This window comes from Lissotriton helveticus, chromosome 7 (assembly GCF_964261635.1).
Source record: "Lissotriton helveticus chromosome 7, aLisHel1.1, whole genome shotgun sequence".
In the NCBI taxonomy this organism is placed as follows: Eukaryota; Metazoa; Chordata; class Amphibia; order Caudata; family Salamandridae; genus Lissotriton; species Lissotriton helveticus.
In genome coordinates this window covers 623,761,552-623,783,376 of record NC_136068.1, presented here as the reverse complement: position 1 = coordinate 623,783,376, position 21,825 = coordinate 623,761,552, and the positions used below count along the sequence as shown (strand labels likewise).

The 21,825-nt window shown below is 49.9% G+C and overlaps 1 protein-coding gene across 4 annotated transcripts in view; it reads right to left on the bottom strand.

Moving 5' to 3' along the window:
• The window catches only part of FBRS (fibrosin), a 430,176-nt gene that overhangs the window by 123,473 nt on the left and 284,878 nt on the right, over positions 1 to 21,825 (bottom strand). For all 4 annotated transcript variants that reach the window (XM_078652840.1, XM_078652841.1, XM_078652842.1 and 1 more), the window contains 2 exons: positions 1,623 to 1,652; positions 1,335 to 1,406 (listed from right to left, as the gene is read on the bottom strand). In XM_078652840.1, coding sequence (XP_078508966.1) covers positions 1,335 to 1,406; positions 1,623 to 1,652 — 102 coding nt within the window. The remainder of the gene's footprint in view (positions 1 to 1,334; positions 1,407 to 1,622; positions 1,653 to 21,825) is intronic.

Here is a 21,825-nt window from a genome sequence, read left to right as displayed (position 1 = left end):
AGTTTTTGCTCCTGTAGCTTAAGGCTACTTTACTTCCTGTTTGGTTATTACCAAGGCTTTTTGGTTATTATATGCATATTATTGCTTTTTAATGTACCGTGGGACTCCCACTCCGACGACGGGGAATGATTCAGGCATGTGAATCTATTAAAGACACCCCAATACTGGAGAGTCCTAGTTCTTTTCCAGGGGTATCCTCATCAAAGTCATTAGCACGGAATATTACTGCCCATGTGCGGGGACCCCGCAGGAATATTCAGTGCTTATGACTATTGATGAGGATCCCCTGGAAGAGAACAACGATTTTTAAAGGATCAAACCAAATCGAGGCACTTTACTTGGTGGTGCACAAATGATAAATATTAACTGAAACACAATTTCCACACCTAATGATTTGCGGGCAATAGTTTTATCCAAACAAATCTGTCTGTTCAAATCTAGTGGCCATTTCAATGGAAAATGTGCCATCTGTATATGACAGTGCACTACCACACAATACTTTAGTTACATATAAAAATCAAAACTACGAGGGTAACGAATGTTTGTAAAATGTAATGTCCATGGAAGAATGTATTAAGATCCGAGCAAGCAGTGGTGAATTATTCAAGCGTTTAGGACTATCAATGAAAATGCAGAACCTCAAACTCCAACACCATTGACTGACCATATCTGTCATTGCCTCATGTGAACAGGATGCTATGCCTCAAAGCTATGTCTACCAAATTGTTGCTAGGACCATACCACACATGCACCAAACATCCATAACACATTAAGCAGCTCACTTACAGTGTGGAACCACAGATACAGCTGGCAAAATGATGCCACAGAAGGAGCACCGCCTTGTTCTCACATAGCCATCACTCAGAGGAGGAATACAAGTTGCTACTTAGACCTTCAACCACAGAGACACAACCCCCGGCTCATCCCCGCCTCCTACTGGATTTATCCAACTCAACTGGCTTGCAATGGACAACCATCCATTAACATTCACAACAAACAATTTAGACAATGTGATCTCTAAAGATTACAAACAAGTTAAGACAATTTAGTCACACCTCCAAATCAATAACTATCACTAATGACTACATAGAACTGTATAGTTGCAAATCAGAATAGTGAGGAAAGAAATGTTGAGACTGCCGACAGCACTACGATCCACCTTGGTGGCATAGTAAGGCTGAAGAAATGCAAGTAAGGTTAAAGTTGGGAATTTAAGAGCATAACATTTACTCAGTAAAGGCATTTTGGCACTCAAGTTGAAACAGCAAAAACTGTAGAACAAGAAAGAACATTAGTTATAAGCTCAAAGAAGAAACGTGAAGCATGTACTATACCTTCACCTTCTCCTGGTGTCGAAGGATCATGTAAGCCACACGCACATGCATCGCACACCATTTCCCAGACTTCTGTAGATGAATAATATTAAGTTTAGTTGTGAGGTGGAACACGCATATCAGACACTAGAGACAAGCTTCAAACGAAGCTCTGAAAATGGTGATCATGACATCTTTAAACCAGAGCCATCTTAGACATATGTAGGACAATCATGTACACCTACAATACATGAACAATTAAACAAGCAGTGGGAATAGGCTGTTGAATTGAAATTCAGTTTCACTCACTCTAAGGGCCGGTCTGAAAGGATCCGTAATCTGAAACGCAAAAAAAAATACGACATTTAGGGGGGATCAGAATTTGATGGTTTAACAAAATTAAATCAAGGACTCAGAAAAGAATTAGGAAAAGGTCACTTAATCTGCAAAAAAAAATATTGCTGTTCAAGAGTACTCTGAATTCATATGCAGCTTACCAATTTGCTGTTTATTAGTATCTTTGGAAATTATTGTGAATACCACTTTACACTGTTCATGATGGGTTTGTCTATATATTAATCAATGCTGTGGTCACAGATCCTGGGTTTCAATAGGCATTTGTCCACAGTTCCAGTGACTGATTCAGTCTGGTGCTGCCTGAATTATTATGCGCGGTCCTGCACAGCACAATGGAAGTAAAGGACAGAGGGAAAGGCACAGAAACATTTCTGATCTAGATAGTTTATCAAAAGGGCTTCAGTGAAGATCTTGAGCATCATGACAAAGATGACACTTGGTTTTCAGATCAGTTATGCAAGATCTCACTGTAGGGTTAATCAATGTTCGAATATTTAAGACAGCTGACTAGTCCATTTCCTACACGATTGGAGGCCTTTTACTTGCTGAGAGGATCTGAGAATATGTGGTCTATTCCTAGAACATACTAGCTGAGCTATTCAGCTTTTACTTCAGATTTAGTGCCACAGGAGATCTTCCAAAGTTAACAGGTGAGATCTTATTCTAGAATTGCTTTTGCTTATAAAACATGGTTCTTGTGTGGTCTGTGAGGACACATACAGGTGTTCTGCACTCACAGCAATAACATTTTGAGAACAGACCGGACAACCCTTGGCATCAAAAGGAACATATAATGAGCAGGCGTCTGCCAGGAACTATAAAGCCCCAAGTACAAATCCTGCAGTTGAGCTGGCCAATCCATTATGGAAACTTCTGGCTGAGGAGAGGAAGTAGACAGCAGGTTAGCGTCCAAATCTCTTCGTGTTGTCCAGGTACCACTATAACAGGGAGAGACTGATGTGGTCATGCCAGTTCCAGTCACACTCAATATGGCTTTACTGATACTGCAACAAGATGTATGAAATTACATTTATCAAAGCGCACACATTCCCCAAGGCGTCGAGATGCTAAAATACTAGGTAATTCAAATGAGAAAAGAGCAAAAAAGATTTTTCTATACTATGTCTGGAGATTACAGAGTGAAAAATAATGTTTTCAGTACTTTTCTAAAGGTGGCATTGGAATACAGGCTAGAGACAGTTGCAGTTCACTTGGTCTCTCCGTAACTTGCTGTCAGCGGAAACCAGGGAGAGTTAACTGGGGGGGGGGGGGTTAGAGCCAGAGTGTAGGCATTATGGGTATTTCCTGGGACAAGTCAGTTCGAGGCCATTGGCATGACCCAGCCCTGTTTGAGGGCTGTCCGTGGGACAGTGTCTCTGGGTATATTATACAGCGTAGTGCATAGCGGGGAGGCTTCTACCTCACGTGGCGGACGGGGTAGGAGGGGCAGTGGCGTGCATACTTCGCTGTGAGGGATGCGCCATCAGGCTTGTGGGACCGTGCTGAGAGGCATTGGGATCAGTGCGCGTGTGTGATTGCTCAAACTGGTGGGATAGTAAGGCCCATTAGAGCGATATGGGATGTTTACGTAGACCGTTCGCTTCCTCCTCCCTCAGTGTCTCCTCTTCTGCATTCGCCCACTTCTTTACTGCTCCCATCTATGCCTCTATCGGGGGGCCTGATGCAGTTCGCCAGGTTATGGCGATATTTCGTTTGGCCAGGAGCATGGCTGAGGATGCGAAGCGGACCAGTACCGTATGAGTTTTTTGGTTTTCTGAATATTCCTAGCGCAACTGCTTCCCACGTGTGGAGACCTGCGAGGCCGGCGAGGCCTGTGAGGTCTGTGAGCGTGTCTAGGACGTTAGACCAATATGGGCGAAGTGAGGGGCAGCTCCAAAACATGTGTTGGAAATGCACGACATCTGGGGTAGAGAAAGGGGTATCTCGGAAGAAGCGCTGTAGACGCGCCGGAGTTTGATATGCTCCGTGTAGGACGTAAAACCTGAATATTTTTAAATCGTGCGTTTCTGGACACTTTCTTGGGGAATTCCAGCGCTCGTCCCAACTCACCGCCATGCAATTGTCTCCCAATGTCGTCCTCCCAAATGACCCCGAGAGCATGCAGTGGTCTATTAATCAATTCTCTAATGGCCTTATATAGCCAAGTAACCAGGTGTCGGCCTATACCCATATATAATATGGTGTGAATGATTGGATGTGTCGCCGGTTCGCCCGCAGAGAGGTCAGAATGTGGGCGGAAACCCTCCGAGTTGTCGGCGAGTTAAAAACTGCCCCGGGGGGATATTGTATTCTTCCATGAGCCGCTCATAGGGGCAGAGTTGCCAGTCTGTGAATAGCTCCTCCGCTTGAGTTATCGCGCGTTCCATCCATGCCCGGAGTGTAATGGTCGTGAAGTACGCCTCACGTTTGGGCCAGCCGACTAGCGGCAGTCGAGGGGAGTAGTGAGGGGTCTCTGCCGACATGCGATTAATTCTTTGCATACATCGACAGGCCACTGACACTTGCAGTGGATACGTCAGTAGCGGTTTGGTGCCCGTAAGCAGTAGACAGCAGAGCTCCGGGGTAGGGACTGGGCCCTGTACCATATGCGTTTCCACGGTGTGCCTACCCGCTGTCCAGTACGACAGCCATTGTAGTTGTGCCGCCAGAAAATATGAATCAAAGGCTGGGGCACAGAGACCACCCTGCATGGTGGGCAGCTGCAATTTAGTGAGGGCTATTCGATGTCTGCTTGCTCCCCAGATAAGTGAGCGGAGAAGTGAGTCCAGGACCTGGGAGGGATGACCGGTAAATTCGTGAAGTAGTACAAAAGCCGGGGAACAATGATCATCTTGGCTATGGCTACCAGGCCTATCGGGATTAATGGGAGGTTCTTCCAGAAACCCAGACGATCTGATGCTGGCTAACACTGTGCGATAGTTGCCCTCATATATATCACTGGGAGAGTGCTATAGGCGGAGATATCGAGGGGTGTTCATACTCCAGGAAAGATGCTGCGTACCTATCCTCACCTCCTGTGGTTCGAGGGTCGGTGTACTGGGTAGACTGTGGATTTGTACCTGTTTACCGAGCCCCGAATCCTCCGCGAACTCAGTCAGGGATGTCCAGATGGGTGTGAGGTCCGCGGTGATACCTCGGATATACAGGAGGAGGTCGTCCGCGTAGAGGGACACGCAGTGGACCGTATCCGCTATGGGGATGCCCCATGTGATCCCCTCCCGGCGGAGTCGTATCGCCAGTGGTTCCACTGCCAGGGCAAAGATCAGGGGCGATAGTTGGCAGCCCTGTCTCGTACCTCTCTCCACCTTAAAAGGGGGCGAAATGTATCTACCTATTCTACCCCGCGATGTAAGTTTGGTGTAGAGAAGCGGTGTATAGATTAGGAGAGTTGGGCCTATTCCCGCTCATCGTAGGACAGCAAAAAGGTATGGCCATGTGACAGTATCAAAGGCCTTCTCCAAGTCCAGAATCAGACAAGCCACATGTGGGTACGTGGCGCCTACCTGATCCTGAACATGGAACAAGCGCCGTATGTTTTGGGACGTATTCCTACCGGGAACAAACCCGCACTGGTCCGGGTGAACTAGGGAACGCAAAATTTGTTCATAACTGCCCGCCAGTATTTTCCCCAGTATTTTGCAATCTGCAGCTGTGATGGGGCGGTAGGAGGATAAATTTCAATGAACCCCGGTGTGGCTTGAGGAACGTTACTATGACCGATTTGCGAAGTGAGTTCGGTAACTCCCCCTTATCAAGTGCTGTCGCCAGCATTTCTGCGAGACGTGGGACCATTATTGTGGAGAAGGTGCTGTAGTACTCCACCGGCAGCCCATCTAGGCCCGGTGCCTTGTTCCTCGCTAACGCCCAAATCCCGTGTGTGACATCCGATGTCATTTTTGTGTCTAGTGCAGTCTTCTCTGAGTCCGAGATCGGCAGCGGGTCTAAAAAGTGGTTGATCGTCTCTTGTCCAAGATGGCTCGGGGCTCGGTAAACCGCAGTATAATGCAACTAGAAGGCCTTTAAAATATCCATTTGGGAGCGTGCTAGGTTACCAGAGGGATCTATTACCTCAGTGATCGGTTTTACGTCTGGGTCTTGTTTTGCAAGCCATGTTAGAAGTGTGCCTGTTTTATCCCTGCTTTTGTGCACCCGAGCGGCGTAGGCCCTAAAATTATATTTGCGCAAGTCTGCCATGGCTGTGGAGTACTGTGTTTTGGCCTCTGCTACTTGAGCCGCCGTTGTGGCACTGGCATCTTCCTGTTTCGTAAGGGTTGCTAGCTTCTGTTCGGCAGTGATAAGTGTTAGTTTGTGTGCGTTTTGCCCCTACTAGTGGTTTAATCCATGCTCCCCGAGCCACTATCTTGAATGCGTCCCATTCTACTAGTCCGGAGGAGGCAGTCCCTGTGTTAGAAGTGAAATAGTCTAGTATGCTGTGTTCATGGTCGTATTTGAACAACTGGTCCGTCAAACAGTCCCGTGGAAGGCGCCAGGTGGGTACCAGAGGGTGTGGGGGTCGCCATTGTAGGTGGAGGGTATGTGCGTCGTGATCAGAGATGACAAGGCCCAGGTAGTCAGAGTGTTGGACCCTGGGAATAAGGGACGGGTGGCATAGAAACCTGTCCAGGCGGATCGGTAAATCGTGGGGGATGGAATGGAACAAGTAAAGACTTGTTAGGGGGTGGTGCGTTCTCCACGCATCAGCCAAGTCCCAATGGCTAACCCAGTGTTGAAACCGCTCTGTCTCTTTTAGGGCGGGAGAGTGTAGTGGTGGTGGGTGAGATCTGTCCAGTGCGATATTAAGTGCGCAGTTATAGTCTCCCCCTAGGATCCATGGAAGAGATGCGAATTGGGCCAAAGTCCCATCGAGTGACTCCCAGAACCTGTCCTGATCAATATTCGGGGCATAAATGCTACTCCAAAGTACTGACTGCCCATCTAACAGCCCCTCCAGCAGTGCATACCTCCCCTCTATATCCACCACTCTACGGTGCTCCTGAAAAGGGGTGCCCGGGTGGACCCATATTAGGGAGTCTCGTGCATACGCAGAGTATGACACGGCACATATGGTTCCACGCCATCTGGCCCGCAGCATGCTGATTTCTGGTGCTGCGAGGTGCGTCTCCTGTAGAAGCGCTGTGTGTGAACGCTGGCGCTTAATGTACGCATACGTGGTGTATCGATTGCGTGGCGTGTGAAGACCCCTTACATTCAAGGTTAGAAAACGAACGTCCGTATCCTGCATTTGGGTGACTGGTGATCGTTGCCTCTGCCCAGCTGAATGACGGGGGGCTGTGGGGCCATGGAGTTGAACGGTGTCCAGGTCGTTCGGTCATCATATCTGGAGGATTGTGTCGCCCACCCAGGTGTGCTGTGTGCTCTGGCGCATTTGCTCCCTACGGGGTGAAGGGTTAGAGTAAACCGGGACAGTGAAACAAAGAACCAGGTGGGGAAACAGTCCCAATACCATGGGCCTACCAGCAGTGCTGATACGTCCAAACCAACTCATGGAACTAGAGAGTAATTAAATAGTACATGGGTGTGGCTGCTTGTGCTCACGAGGCGGGGCTCCGTCAGGGCGTTTGACAGATCAATGTTAGTCGTCGGGATTGTGGTTCATCATGTAAGGCATGGTGTATAATGTGGGCGTGTTCTTATCAGGCTTAGAAGCCCATGTCCACCGGGTCACATCGGAAATGTCTGGATGTCTTTGTGCGCTTCCATTAACGCGGGGTATCAGCGGGTTGCGGGGGTAACCCGGGACAGTGTGATGGAGTCCGCCGTGGACTGGGTCTCATTACTATCCTCTTCTCCTTCCGACGTGAAAAGGTGAGGGGCCCTCTCTAGGTCCTCTTTGGTCAGGGTGGTTCCCAGCTCTGTCACGGCCTGCAATGCTCTACGCTGTTCTTGCATAATTTGCTCCAGGTCTGGTGTGGATCTCTGTAATCTCTTTCCATACCTGTCGCATCTGCGTTTGGGTTAGCTGCGAGTTGCGTCGCCTGTTGCGTGGTGCTCGCTGTGTTCTCTCCCGCGGGGCCTCTGGTGCGGGTGCAATGTGCAGTGGTGGTCCGCCCATTCGCACGACTCTGTAGCACTTGAAAAGAAGTGGGTGGCGCCGGCGTGGATAATCTTCACGCGGGCTGGGAACAGTAACTAGTACTGATTGTTGTTCGCCAAAGCCGGCGTTTCACCTCAAGAAAGGACAATCTTTGCTTTTGCACCGCCCGTGAATAGTCAGGGAATAGCATGACGTGCTTGTTTTCCACCTGTAGGGGGCCGGTGCGTCTGGCGGCTTGTAACACCGCATCGCCGTCTTGAAAGTGCAGAAATTTAGCAAGCATCGGCCGGGGTGAGGTTCCGGGCGGCGGTTTGGTGGCTGGGACCCGATGGGCCCGCTCGATTGAGATGAATGTTGTTCGGTCCGCAGTTGGGAGTAAACGATTTGACCCAGGCTTCCATGTACTCGATTGGGTGCGACCCCTCGACTCCCTCCGGAAGGCCTAGAACGCGAATATTGCAGCCTCTCGAACGGACCTCAAAATCGTCCATGCGTTCCTCCACTGTGGTTAGGCGGCCCATGACAGATCCGAACGTTTTTTGTTGTGCATTCACAGTGGGTTGTAGGTCAGCGAAGGACTTCTCCCCCTCTTTCACCTTATCGGCTAGCTTCCTGTGGTTATCTCGGAGGATACTTATATCCGTGGAAAGAGTACCGAGCCGTTCCTCCATAGAGACTCAGGAGAGTTCTATTGCCGCTAACACCTGGTCTAGTTTGTTCGAAATGGTTGGCTCAGATTGAGTCTTGGGCGGCCTGGTCTGCGCCGCAGTGTGTGGTTGGTTCTCTGGCGCCATTTCTGGGACCAGGGTCTGTTGTGTGGCTCTGGTTTCCCCATTGTGGCACTTAAAACGGCGTCTGTTGCACCCTTTGTTGCCGATGAGGGAGATTCGAGACGTCCTGCGTCCCCCCGTGACCCAATCTCCCCTCTTGTGGATCGCTTGATATATGGGGAGTAGTGCGCTCGTAGATAGTTTCCGGCCCAGCGGGGCCCTCCGCGTCACCAGCCGCACTCCTTGTAGCGATCGCGCTCTATGGGGCCTGGCCCCCGCTGCCACACCTCTCCGGGGCCAGCCGCATCAGTCGCGAGCGTCCAGGGGGGTCCCTGACTTCCCGGGAAGGGGGAGGCGCCCGTGGGGGGAGGCACACCCCTCCCCGGTCGCGCGGTGGCAATCACTGACCTCTAGGGCAGCTGGTGGGTGCAGATGTGGTGAAGGCCTCTCTGCTGTGCTTAAGCCTCCTTGGCGTCCGCCATTTTAAGGTCAGGCACTGGTGGTTGACCTCTCCGGTCGCCGCAGTGGGCACAGACGGGCTGCAGGGGTGGGGGGGGCCCCTTGTTGAACGGAAAGTTCAGGTTCCTCACCTACTGTGGCATTGTAGATCAGGCCCCGGGGGATTTGGGGGAATGTTCTCCGGGTGGTCCGAGGAGTCTCATCACGCGGGCGCCATTTTTTAGTCAGGCGGGCTCGGCGCGAAAAGGCTTCGAGTGATGTACCGGGTGAGGGTGCTTCAGCGATTCGCCCCCCGGCAGCCGCACGCTGGTGCTTGTTAAAGATCGCCTCAGCGGCCATTCTCGCATTCCGTCCTGGGTTTTCGCCGCTCAGGTGAGGGGGTGCACTGTAACTAGCACCTGGTTGCCGCCAGCCGCCCCAAGCCCAGGGCAACACCTGGCGAGCTAGCGTTGTCTTGTCCGGTCGTCGTCGGAAATGGTAGCTATGCACTCCCGGCCCGGGGATGTGAGAAACTGCGACCGCAGCACAGCCGAGCGGAGGTCAGAGCTGCGCCTGGGTGTACGCCATCTTGCTATCGGGCCCCGGGGTGGAACAATCTCTGTATTCTCTGCGGGCACTGCAGCCTTCAGGATTTCGTTGGCGCCACTATGTGCAGCTTCTGCTACGACACCAGTGGAGGTGATTTAGTGCCAGATCCGATGTGGTGCTGTCTACTTGTCTGCATACAATAGTTACTTACCTGTAAACTGTGGTTCTCCAGTATTGGTGTCTTTCATAGATTCACATGCTTGAATAATTCCCCGTCGAAGTGGGAGTCCCACGGTACATAAAATAGTAGTAGAAACATATATACATAAAGTACATACATATATACATAAATATATATATATATATGCATAAATATATAAAAGATATCAAAATATATCCAAAACAAATAAAACCTTAAAGTACCATAGAACAACATTAGCCCATAGAAAGCATTGAGGGAGAGTTCACTTTAGCAACAGATCAATGTCATTATAATAGTCCAAACTCCAGCCAATCAGGCTGTAAAACCCTCCAGAACCTTCTCCTCAGAAGCTCAAGCCCTCAGATTTTCGTAGCACAAGATTGATCAAGAGTGCATGAGTAGAAGAGAGCCTCTGAGGGGAGGAAGGGTGGGTCGCATGTGAATCTATGAAAGACACCAATACTGGAGAACCACAGTTTACAGGTAACTATTGTTCTTCTCCAGTATTAGGGGTGTCTTTCATAGATTCACATGCTTGAATAAGAATAGAACGCAGTACGCCGTAATACCATAGTCATAAAAGGCCAAAGTAAAGAGCAAGCATATCAATACACATTTGCAACCTGTACATGAATGCACAATAAAACCTTTTATGACAGGAGGCGGGAAGCAACAGAGGCTCACCTTTATTTGAAGAGATTTCGCAGCACAGCTTGACCCACAGCAGCATCCGCAGCAGGAGCTGTCTCCAGACAATAGTGTCTCGTGAACGTGTGCCTGCTGGACCACGTTGCCGCCCTGCAGATTGGATGTAGAGGCACTCCAGCAAATAGGGCAGTAGAGGATGCTACTGCTCTCGTTGAATGTGCTCGCACCGAAGCAGAAAGAGGCTTGCCAGCCCGTTGATGGCAGTAAGATATGGCAGAAGAAATCCAATGAGCGATGGTCTGTTTAGTGGCTGGATGTCCTTTGCGCATCCGTCCATAAGCCACAAAGAGCTGGTCCGACCTTCGAAAGGCAGCAGTACGATGGATGTAGAATTTGAGGCATTGTTTTAAGTCCAGGGAATGAAGAGTACGGTCAGCAGGAGACTGAGGGTTAGGGAAAAAGGTTTTGAGTATGACAGGTTCGTTAAGGTGGAAGTCCGAAGGAACCTTGGTTATGAACTTAAGGTTTGTACATAGTACAACAGCGTCTTTGGAAAACTTCGAAACGGAGGCTGGATTGTAAAAGCTTGCATGTCGCTCACTTACCTGGAGGACGGAAACCTTCCAAGTAAGGAATTTCAAATCCGCTGAGTGGATTGGTTCAAATGGAGGCTTAAGTAACTGGGCCAGGACAAGATTCAGACGCCAAGAAGGTGGAGGACGCCGGACAGGTGGAAACATCCGGAACAGATCTTTGAAGAATTGGCGAATGATCGGTGAGGAATACAGAGAAGTGGAACCATCATGCCGAAAGCGTGAAAGTGCAGCTAGGAAAACCTTGAGAGTGGAATCCGAAAGTCCCGACTTTGCCAAAAGGAGGAAGAAGGGCAAGATTTGCTCAGGATTTGCGAGCAGAGGATCAATGTTTTCCGAATGGCACCAAACAGAAAACAGCTTCTATTTCAATTTATAGGTTTTGGTGGTGGAGAAAGCTCGTGCTTGAGCAAGGACCTCTCTGCAGTCCGGATCAATATTTAGATGGGCAAACTCATGGTGCTCAGGTTCCAAGCGTGAAGTTGGAGAGATGCCGGGTCTGGATGGCATATCTGCCCGTGGTTCATGGTGAGAAGGTGAGGCAGGGGACGAAGAGGGATCGGATCGCACTGGGAAAGAAGAAGATCCGTGAACCATGGGCAACGCGGCCACCTGGGTGCAATCAACAAGATGTGACATGGTTGTGCTTTCATTTTGTGCAGGAGGCGAGGTATTAGAGGGATCGGCGGAAAACCGTATGCGAATGTTTTCAACCAGTCGATCGAAAATGCATTCCCGCTCGACCCTTTGTGGGGATGCCAACTTGCGTAACGTAGGCATTTGCGGTTGAGTGGCGTCACAAACAGATCCACCTCTGCTGGCCCCACAGGCGAAATACATACTCCATAGTTGGCTGATGGAGTTCCCACTCGTGATTGTCTGTGGCCGATCTGCTGAGAGAGTCTGCAAGGGCGTTGGAGATGCCCGGTACGTGAACTGCAGATAACTGGACTCAATGCTGTATTGCCCATTCCCAGATCTGTTGTGCCTGTCTGGAGAGCAGAAGAGATCTCGTACCCCCTTGATTGTTGAGGGAGTGTATGCTGGTGGTGTTGTCCGTACGCACCAACAGTGACTATCTTCCACCAGCAGACTAAAGGACTTCAGGGCGAGAAAGATAGTCAAAAAGTTCCAGCCGATTGATGTGCCACTTGCGCTGGTCGACCGTCCATTTGCTGTTGACCGACAACCCTTCGAGGTGCGCACCGCAACCCTCTAAGGAAGCGTCCGTCGTGAGGGTGAGTGTGGGGGCCGGTTCCTGAAACAGATGGCCTGCTGCAATGTTTGGAAGGTGAGCCCACCATTCCAATGCGCCCTGGATGCAAGGGGTCAGGAAGACCTGGTCGTTGAATGTCCCTGAGACTTGCCGCCATTGTTTGTCCAATTCTTCTTGGAGGACACGCATGTGTACCCTGCAATTGGGGATCAGCGGTATGCAGGTCGAAGCCATGCCCAGCAAGGATTTTATCATCCGGACAGAAACTGACTGAGTGTAGAAGAGCCACCAGTTTGGCAATGCGATCTTGGCGCTCCTGCGAAACAAACACCTTTGCTAGATGCGTGTCTATTAATGCTCCTAGAAAGACCCTTTGCTGTGCTGGACGGACATGCGATTTCTCGTGGTTGACGGAAAGACCCAAGGCTTGGAAGACAGACAGGCAAGTCTGAGTGTGTTGTTCTGCTGCGAGAAAGGATGGGGCATTTACAAGCAGTCGTCTAAATAAGGTTAGATCTGTATGCCCTGTAGGCGTAGAGAAGCCGCAACCGGAGCCATGATCTTTGTGAAGACTCTCGGCGCGGAACGAAGGCCGAAAGGCAGAACCTTGAATTGAAAGTGTTTTGATCCTACTTTGAAACGAAGGTACTTCCTGTGCCTTTGATGGATTGGCACATGAAAGTATGAGTCTTTGAGGTTGATTGTGGAGAGTAACTCCCCGGGATTTAGGAACTGTAATATTTCCAGCAAGGTCAGCATTCGAAATGTTTGGGACTTGATGAACTTGAGGGCTCGGAGGTCCAAGATCGGGCGCCATTCTCCTGACTTCTTCCTGATAAGAACAAGCATTTACAATGCAATGGTCTCGGCATTGTTAAAGTTAGAGCTATTGGCATTGCTCATGACATTATTTTTATTTATGTTTTTGTTTTTTAAACATATAAATAAATGGCAGTCATTTACAATGCCAATAGCTTATTCTCTCGCAAATGCGAGACCTATTGCATTTGCACCCACACACACAAAGCCACCCACACACACATACAGAGCCACCCACACAGAGCCACTCAGTCATTCACATAGAGCCACCCCCACACACACACAGAGCCATCTACACACACACACAGAGCCACCCTCACACACAAAGCCACCCACACGTAGAGCCATTTACAAAAAAAGCTACCCACACAGAGCCCAACACAACAGTTGATGGACAGAATGCAAAACAATGTCATACATTCACCCCAGTACAGAGATCTGGGCCTAAATCCATTGTTTTTTTGCACTCCACACCACCCCAGTTCAGACATGGCTATATGCAAATCAGCCTGGACCCTGTGCCTCATGGGAAGGGTATATGCCCAAACGTGGGTCCCTTGCTCACTAAGCCACTGGAGTCAATCTATCCTGGCTGAAGATGGCTGATAGCCAGAAACCGGTCCTAGGATGCTTGCAAGGGTTTAATGGGTCACCCACTTCTTTTGAATATGTTTTTTAGGTCGAGCCTAATCAAATGCAAAGCATTTGCTGTCTGGCTCGAGAACTATTGTCACCCGTTTTTGGGAATGTGGACACGAGCTGGGCACGAGCGCAGATTTCACCTCGTGGGCGCGCACGGCGCCGTGCCCATCTCGTGCCTCACATTCCCGTGTGCAAACACACACACAGCGACACTCACGCATGCGCACATACACAGCCACACGCATACACAGGCACACACACACTGCATACACACACGCACCCCCCCTTAAACAGACACACGCGCACACAGACACACGCACAGACACACTCGAACACACACACACGCGTACACCCCCACCCCACTCACCGGACTGGGCAGTGTGTACACACACAGACAGATGACAACCTAGAACTTGTGTGTGCTGCTGTTGCAGAGTCCAGGCGCCTCCCTTCCCACTACTCCTAGCCCAACAGAACCCCTGTTCCCGGCTGACCTGCTCTGCAGCGGCCTCAATGCCGGAGCGAGTCCTAGAGGAGATAAAGTGAGCTGGCTCTGCGGCCGGTGTTGCGGCGTTGCTGCGAAGGGAGCGCCGGGTGTTCACAATACTGCCGGCACGGGTTGCGCTAAATGCCGGGGCCTCTCACTGCCCGGGCTCTCTCAGCGCCATTCCTCTTTCTCTCGGGCTGCTGTCAAGTGGCGCTGCCACTGGGAGTCGCTACAGACAGTACCGCGGGCCGGCCGTTACACTCTCTCTATTGGCAGAAGCAGAGGTTTCCGCAAACACAAAGGCTCAGCCACTAGACCAGAGACATAGAAGAGCGGACAACACTGGCGAATGCATATGGAAGCAGCGGCCATCTTACAACTCCGCTTTGATGCTGCTCGCGCGGTTGAAAATTTACAACTACTGAATTTGAAAAAAATAAACAGAGCCGGGATAGTTCGCTTTAAAATACTTTTTTTGTAATTCCCTACACATTGCGCTCTTCAAACGCATGTCAGATTTTTTTAGTGTTTTAAAATACGCTTCTGATAGTCACATTGCTTATCAAACTAGAAAAAAAGTCTGCATTTTTGTTTGAGCTTTTTGCTCCAGGAAACGTCCTAAAATCGATGGTGTGAGGTACACTTAAAAATGGCTTCTTGACCTACGATCCGTCCCGAGCGATCCCTGCCATGTGTGTCCTCTTTTTGTGTTTTTGCTTGTCAGTGTTGTTGGGCGGGCTCATGTAAGCCGGTCGAGGGAAGAACAGCTGTGAGGCAAACTGGTTGCTGCCTGCTTAGGGTGGAGTTATCTTTGCATTCTAAGCTTTTTCTCGCATTTGCAAGTGATTAAGCTATTGGCATTGTAAATGACAATGCCATTTATTTATCTGTTTTCAAAGCCAACACATAAATAACAATTTTGTCATTTACAATGCCAATAGCTCTAACTTTTGCAAAGGCGAGACCGTTGCATTGTAAATGCTTGTTTTCTTATGGCAGGTGCGTGTGGCAACACAAACAGGATTCTGAACAATACTGATAGTAAGAGACAGGGTGGAAGGGAAAGGACAACAGGACAGCACTGGCTGTGTTATATAATTTTTTTTAACGGCGGTGGGGATGGGTAGTACGAACAACAGGAGGGTGAGGGGTAGGAGGGGAAGACGTAGCATGGACAAAGGAATGGTAGAGGAAAGAAGCAACACAGACAATGGGGTGGCAGGGAAAGAAGCAACATGGATAAGGCGGTAGGAGGGGAAAGCAGCATCAAGGACAATGGGGGGTGGGAGGGAAAGAAGCAACATGGACAACGAGGTAGGAGGAGAAGCACTAATACGTATACTTAGGTCAGTATTTGGTCCATGCTCCTGCTGAAAGAAGAGGAAGTGAAGCCTTCACGCGCTGGCCAATTAGAATGCCACAAATAATAAGAGTGACAATGAAGCCAACGAATGCAAGCAATGAGCTTGCTTCAGGTCCCTTGTTATATACAATAACTCGCACATGCAAGACCTAAGAACTGCAGTGGATTTTCCTTCTTCAGTGCCTTCATGGCTAACTAATAAAGAAGCAGGCTATTGTTCAACTGCGCATCATAAAGCATCCAGCAAAAACCCTGTCTCTTACTTACGATGGATTTTTGATCAATCTGTTTTAGCAACCATGTTAGCAGCATCTTCGCAAACGCTTTTGACCCCAAGTTCACTAGTGCTATGCTATCATTCATTTGTTCACCAGCTTAGTTAGGCTAGTCACCTTTTCGTATAAACGGGGAACTACATCACAAATTCAATCACCCCCTCCCCACAACCAAAAAAAGAAATGAAAAAAAAAGAATTTCAGAGTACTCCAAGTAAGTCACTGTTACTCACTCACGAGCCCAGCATTATTTTCTTAAGCCTGGAAAAGCAGAGCGACATTTGGGAATATCCAATGAAATCTAGATACGCGCATTGTCCCTTGACATAGCTGTAAGCAGCTGGTTATGCCATTATGATCTTTTCAGTGGGAGGCCAGTGTGATATTGAAAAGATGAATAAGACGTTGTTGGCCTGTGCTGTCAGGTTCCACCGTGCACAGTGTTTCACAGCCTCCCCATGATTGCAGTTCACATACAGAGGATGGTTTTAAACACTGTGAAATAATATGAATGCTCTTTCTCGCCTTCCGCTTGTCCTCGGTCCTTTTGACTGCTCTCAGTCGTAGCCCTTGGTGGGTTTTTGGGTGTTGCCACGCTGCAGCATTTGGCAGCAATTCAAAGGATTTCTGTGTGAAGCTCGGTGAAAGCCACATTCGGTAGCCGAAATAATACACGTCGTGCCTGCAATGCACCGGCATTGGCAGTGCCAGACCCATGAGGCGTGACAGCATCTCTACCACCTCCCCCTAGCAACCCACTATCTTTGGGCCATGGCATATACAGGAAGTCATTTAAAGCCATAGAAAGAAAACAAATAAAAAAATATAAAATAAAAGAAATAACATCACGGACAACAGGAGGGCGGGCGGAGAAGGCATGGACAACGGGGAGGGAGGATGATAGAGGTGGGCAGAGAGATAGCACAGACGACGGAAGGGAGGGCGCGTGGGTGGGGAAGGCACGGACAATGGGAGGGAGAATGAGGGGGTATTTTGAAGGCACAGAGTTGAAGCGCCACGAACGATGCGCAGCCTCACCGGAAGTCAGGCAAAGTCGCCTGTGACGGGGGCAGGCCCACTTCGGGACCGGAAGAGTAGGCAGGCGGAGTGAAAGCGTCTCGCGGCCGGGGCTCCTGTGAGCAGTGGAGAGCCCCGGGGCCGCCAGAAGGAGGTTGCGCATGTGTTGCACATGCCCGGTGCCTGCCGCGTGCGGAGTCCCCCGAAATTGGCCCGGTAAGTTGAAAAGGATTGGGGGCGGTTTGAAGGAAACTTGAGAAATCAGAGAGCGTGGCCTTTTGAGATGACATCCAAGACCCAACGATCTGAAGTTATTTTCGACCAATTGCAATAGTGTTGGGAGATTCGACCTCCAATTTTCAGAGCAGGATGAGACATGGACTTTAGAAAGTCATTGTTTTTTTAGAGGTAACACCTGATCTGCAGGTGGATTTTCTCCTATAAGGCCTGGAGTCAGACTGCCTATTCTGCGGTTGGTAGATGTAGCGTTGCTTGTTTTCACCATAGGAGCGGTACTGGGAGGAGCCTTGAAAATTGGAGGATATGTAGGAAGGTGGATATCTGACTATGGTTACCCCCAACTTTTTGCCTAGTGTTTTGCTGGTTTTTGACTTAGTTGGCCTGGGATCCTGCTATTCAGGACCCCAGGCTTCCTGCTCTCTCTGTAAAATGGGCTCCATGTACCCTAGGTACATATCTAATTGGATACTGAGTCACCTTATCAGTCCCTGTACAGTGTACCTTAGGTATCCAGGGCATAGGTGTACCCAGGGCCTACCAGGGGCTGCAGCATGTATTATGCCACCCCTGGTTGGCCATCCAAATCTGACACAACTGGCTGCTAAGACAGCTGGGGCAAGGTGGTGTAATCACCCTTTGCTGTAGATATAGTATACCTATATCTAAACCTAAAATGGACACATATATTCCTATCAGTCACTCCTATGGAAGGCCTTATCAATCCTGAAGGCAGAGTGCTTGGAAATATGTGAGATGGTGCTCTGGCATGAGCTGAGCCTGTATGCAGCTTGCGGAACCAAGTCATTATAGCTGTTCCATGATAACGCTATACCATATACTCTTAAGTGCATTATTAACCTCGCGGTTAAATGCTAACTCTGGTATAACGTTATCAAACCATGTCGAGTAAGGGGTCATACGATTTGGAATACTACCCCCTCGCCAATTCTGGCGACAGGGGTAGCATTCCACCCTTCTAGAGGGACACGACATGTATGTAACTGAGAACCCCGGTTAAAGTTAACTCGAGACTTGGCATCACAAAATGGATGCTGCCACCACAGACACAAGTCTGACCTCCTGCTGCTGGGAGTCCTTCCAGCGAGGACGGCTTGGAAAAAGGGTTTCCTGCCTTGGGAGGTGCTAGCACCACCCCAGACAGGATTTTGTGTATTGAGGTAGGGAGGCCTGAAAGGAATGAGACATGCCTGGGGCACACAAGGTGCCCTGTGCATACACCGGTTCAAACCAGTTGCTGGGGCATCCCTGCCCCAGCTCTGGCGGGAAACCGGACAAAGGATGGGGGGTGTAACCACCCCCCTTCCTGGTCCCACCCAGGGGAGGGACCTAGTCAGTAGTGCAGCCCCCTTTAGGAGAATAAAGGTAGGAGCTGGTCCCATTCCAGATTTAGATTATCCTGCACTATTCAACAAGAAGAAACTCTGGCCTTCGACGTTCTGCTCCACAGAAGACTGAAGAATCTCCCTTGTGGGCAAGGAGTGTCCACCCTGCACAAGCAGGCACCATCAAGCGTCCAGCGGCTTCCCTTTGTCGTCTTCCTTCCAGGATCCAGACTTCAGAGCCCGACGAGACCCAGATTCCCAGACCTCTCCGACCTCAACCCACATCTGCAGCAAAGATGAGACCCGTGGGTGCGCCGAGACACGTGGGACCGGCCATCTTGGAAGAAACTGCACTTCGCTTCCAGCACGACTCCCGAGGTAAACTCGACCAAGTGCTTTGGGGACTGAGAAGCCCCATCCCCGAGCAGCTCCTGCACCGAAGATCAGCCTTCCAGCATCCACGAGATCTGCATGGGGCCCTTCTGCTTTGTTGCTGCTCAACGCGTTGTCTGGTCACTTGCCGGCTGGCTAGAGGCCTCCTAGACGACGAACCTTTGAATCTTTGCTGCTGGTCTGGTTGCTCCAGACTGGCCCTTGCTCCCTTCCAAAAGAGGGGCACCCCGGACTCTCCTAGTCCGCACCAGACACTTTCTCCACTCACCGCGTGGGTTGCCTTTGCCAAGGCCTGTTGACTCCGATTCCGGAGCCAACACCGCCGACAGCGAGAGCCTGCGTGGGACAGCTCGTGCCTCCATCCTGGTCGTCGAAGACACCTCCTGGTCCACGTGGCTGCAGAGTCAAGCGTCCACTCTTCACCTGATCGCGACATCTGGTTCCTTCCTGGTTCCACTCCCGTCACTGGCTAGTGACTGAACATTGTCCCCTCTGCTTTCAGGTCTCCGTCACCAATCCACCCTTGGATTGCACCGGACATCTTCCTCCTGGTCGCCTGCAGCATCTTTTCTTTCAGGCTCCATAGACTTCAACGCGAGAACCCGACGCACTTTGACACCTGTGCACCCGCCGTCCGTGGGTGAGGTAACAAGAGCATTTCGGTGCTCAAGGGTAGTTTAACTGTCCTAGTGTCCAGTTCCACAGTTGTTTTTGTCCTATCTAGTCAGGATTGTACGTACTCACCTTTTACTTGAACTGTACTGTCCATAGACGTTACGCATCTCGCGTGTGAGTTCACACTCTGCACACGCGTTCCGTGGGCCTCCTATAACTTACCTGAAGTTAGTGTAGCGTGGTCCCATCGATCCTACAGCCTCTGGACAGCTCCATTCCTTTTATCGACTTTCACATTCCACTTACTTAGTATTAGGTTTGTCGTGCCCCTAGGGCACCATTGTAATTTTGTGCGACTTGTAGTATTTTTCGTAAGAGATTATCATGTGCTTAGCCCTCTGACATCATAAAGAGTTTAGAGGTGTTGTTATTAATAAATATACTGTTTATTTTCATAACAACCTGTGTGGTGTCCTTTCATCTGGTATTCAAGGGGTTATATTGTGGTAAAACAGCTGGCTTCACATGCCAAAAGAGTTTAGCCTAAGACTGCTTTGTCCATGCTACCATTAGGATAGCTGGTCTATCAGGTTGACTTACAACCAATCACCATAAGGGTTGTTTGGACTGATACAAGGTGATCACTAGAACTAGTGAGCATCATATATCAGGCCAACTTCTCACAGTGCCCCTACCACGTGCTCCACGAAATAGCCGCTTCCGGTACTGGAGAGAACCCAGGGCGCGAGCAGTGTCTGTATCCTTCTTGATGGACTCTAAGGAGTCATCAACATGCTTGCCAAAGAGGGATTCACCGTCAAAAGACAAGTCGAGCACCCTTGCTTGTACCTCAGGCCGAAAAGACATAGCCTTAAGCCAGCCCTGCCGTCTTAAGACTGCAGCATCTGCCTGAAACCTGTTGAGGAAATCTCTATGGTGCAGTCAATAATTTCCGATGATATTCTCTCTCCTTCTTGAACGATCTTTTGTGCTTCTGCCCTGGAGGATTCAGGAATGAGGTTGACCAAAGCTGCAATCTCCGACCACATCTGACGGTCGTATCGCCCAAGGATTGCCAAGGAATTCGCGGCCCGGACCGTAGTTGCAGCCATTGTGGTGAATTTTTTCCCAATGGTATCCAGGCGACTACCTTCCTGATCCAGCGGAGATGTTAAAGGAGAAGCCGGATTACGTGACCTCTTATGGGCAGCTTGTGTAATGACCGAATCTGGTTTTGGTTGAGACACAAGGCAGGCAGACTAATCCTCTGGCGCCTTATACTTTTCGTCGAGGCGTGGAAGCATGGCCGGGATTGAGTTTGGTCGTTCCATGAGTTTGAGCCCCTCCTGCCAAATACAATCAATGATCGGAATGGTATGCACTTGCTTTAAAGGTTGATCTTTGAAGTCATAAAGAAAGCAGTCCTGTTTGACATCCATTGGCAGGTGGAAACGCTTCGCAGCTCTCATCATTAAAAGGTGGAAACCCCCAATGTCAACTAGGGGAGAAGCCAGAGGAGAGGTAGGAGGAGGAGACGGAGTGTGGGCCTGAAAGTTGTCCCAATCAGCGAGGACAGCGTCATCGTCCTGGTCTGTATCATTCCGAACATCATCATCAGTATCAGGATCCTGAGGAAGTGGTGAACGTGCCTGTGCAGCTGGAAGTGACTCCCGTGTTTGAGGCAGCGGATTTGGAGAGGTCTGAGAAGGCAGAAATCGATGATTGTAATCCTCAAGCATGTGCTGAAGGTTAGAAAGTCACTGGTATCTGTGCCATAGGAACCTCGAGGTCAACATCCAGCTGGTCATCTCGAACTGAGATATGCGATACCCCCTCATCATGATCATCATCATTGTAGTCCTGATACTTTATATGTAGCTTCGATGGGCTACCTGCAGGGCGAGGTCAACATCCAGCTGGTCATCTCGAACTGAGATATGCGATACCCCCTCATCATGATCATCATCATTGTAGTCCTGATACTTTATATGTAGCTTCGATGGGCTACCTGCAGGGCGTAGGGTGTCATCAGCGTAAGAGCCATCAGAAGATTCCTCCTCTGTGGACGCAAGAGTTGAGCAGGGGGACCTGATCCATGCTGGATAGGACTCAAAACTAGAGGAGCCGGACTTTTTCCAGTAGTCGCCTTCACCACTGTGAAGGTGGTTGCAGTTGCCAGGGAATACTGCTCCGTCGACAGAACCGTCGATGAGCTAGTCGTCGAAGTCGTCTTCGAGGGATCCGTCGACTAAGAAGCGGGTGCAATCGACTGAGCCGAGGCCTTTGTCAATGGCGGCGCTGCGCCGACGAAGTTGTCACAGACATAGACGGTGCTACAGTCGACGAGGTGGATGTCGACGAGGCACTCTACGTCGACGAGGCTACCGTCGACGGAGCTGGTAGCGTTGACGAGTGATGCGTCGACGAAGCACTCATCGACTGGTGACGTTTTGGTAAGGCCGTCGACGA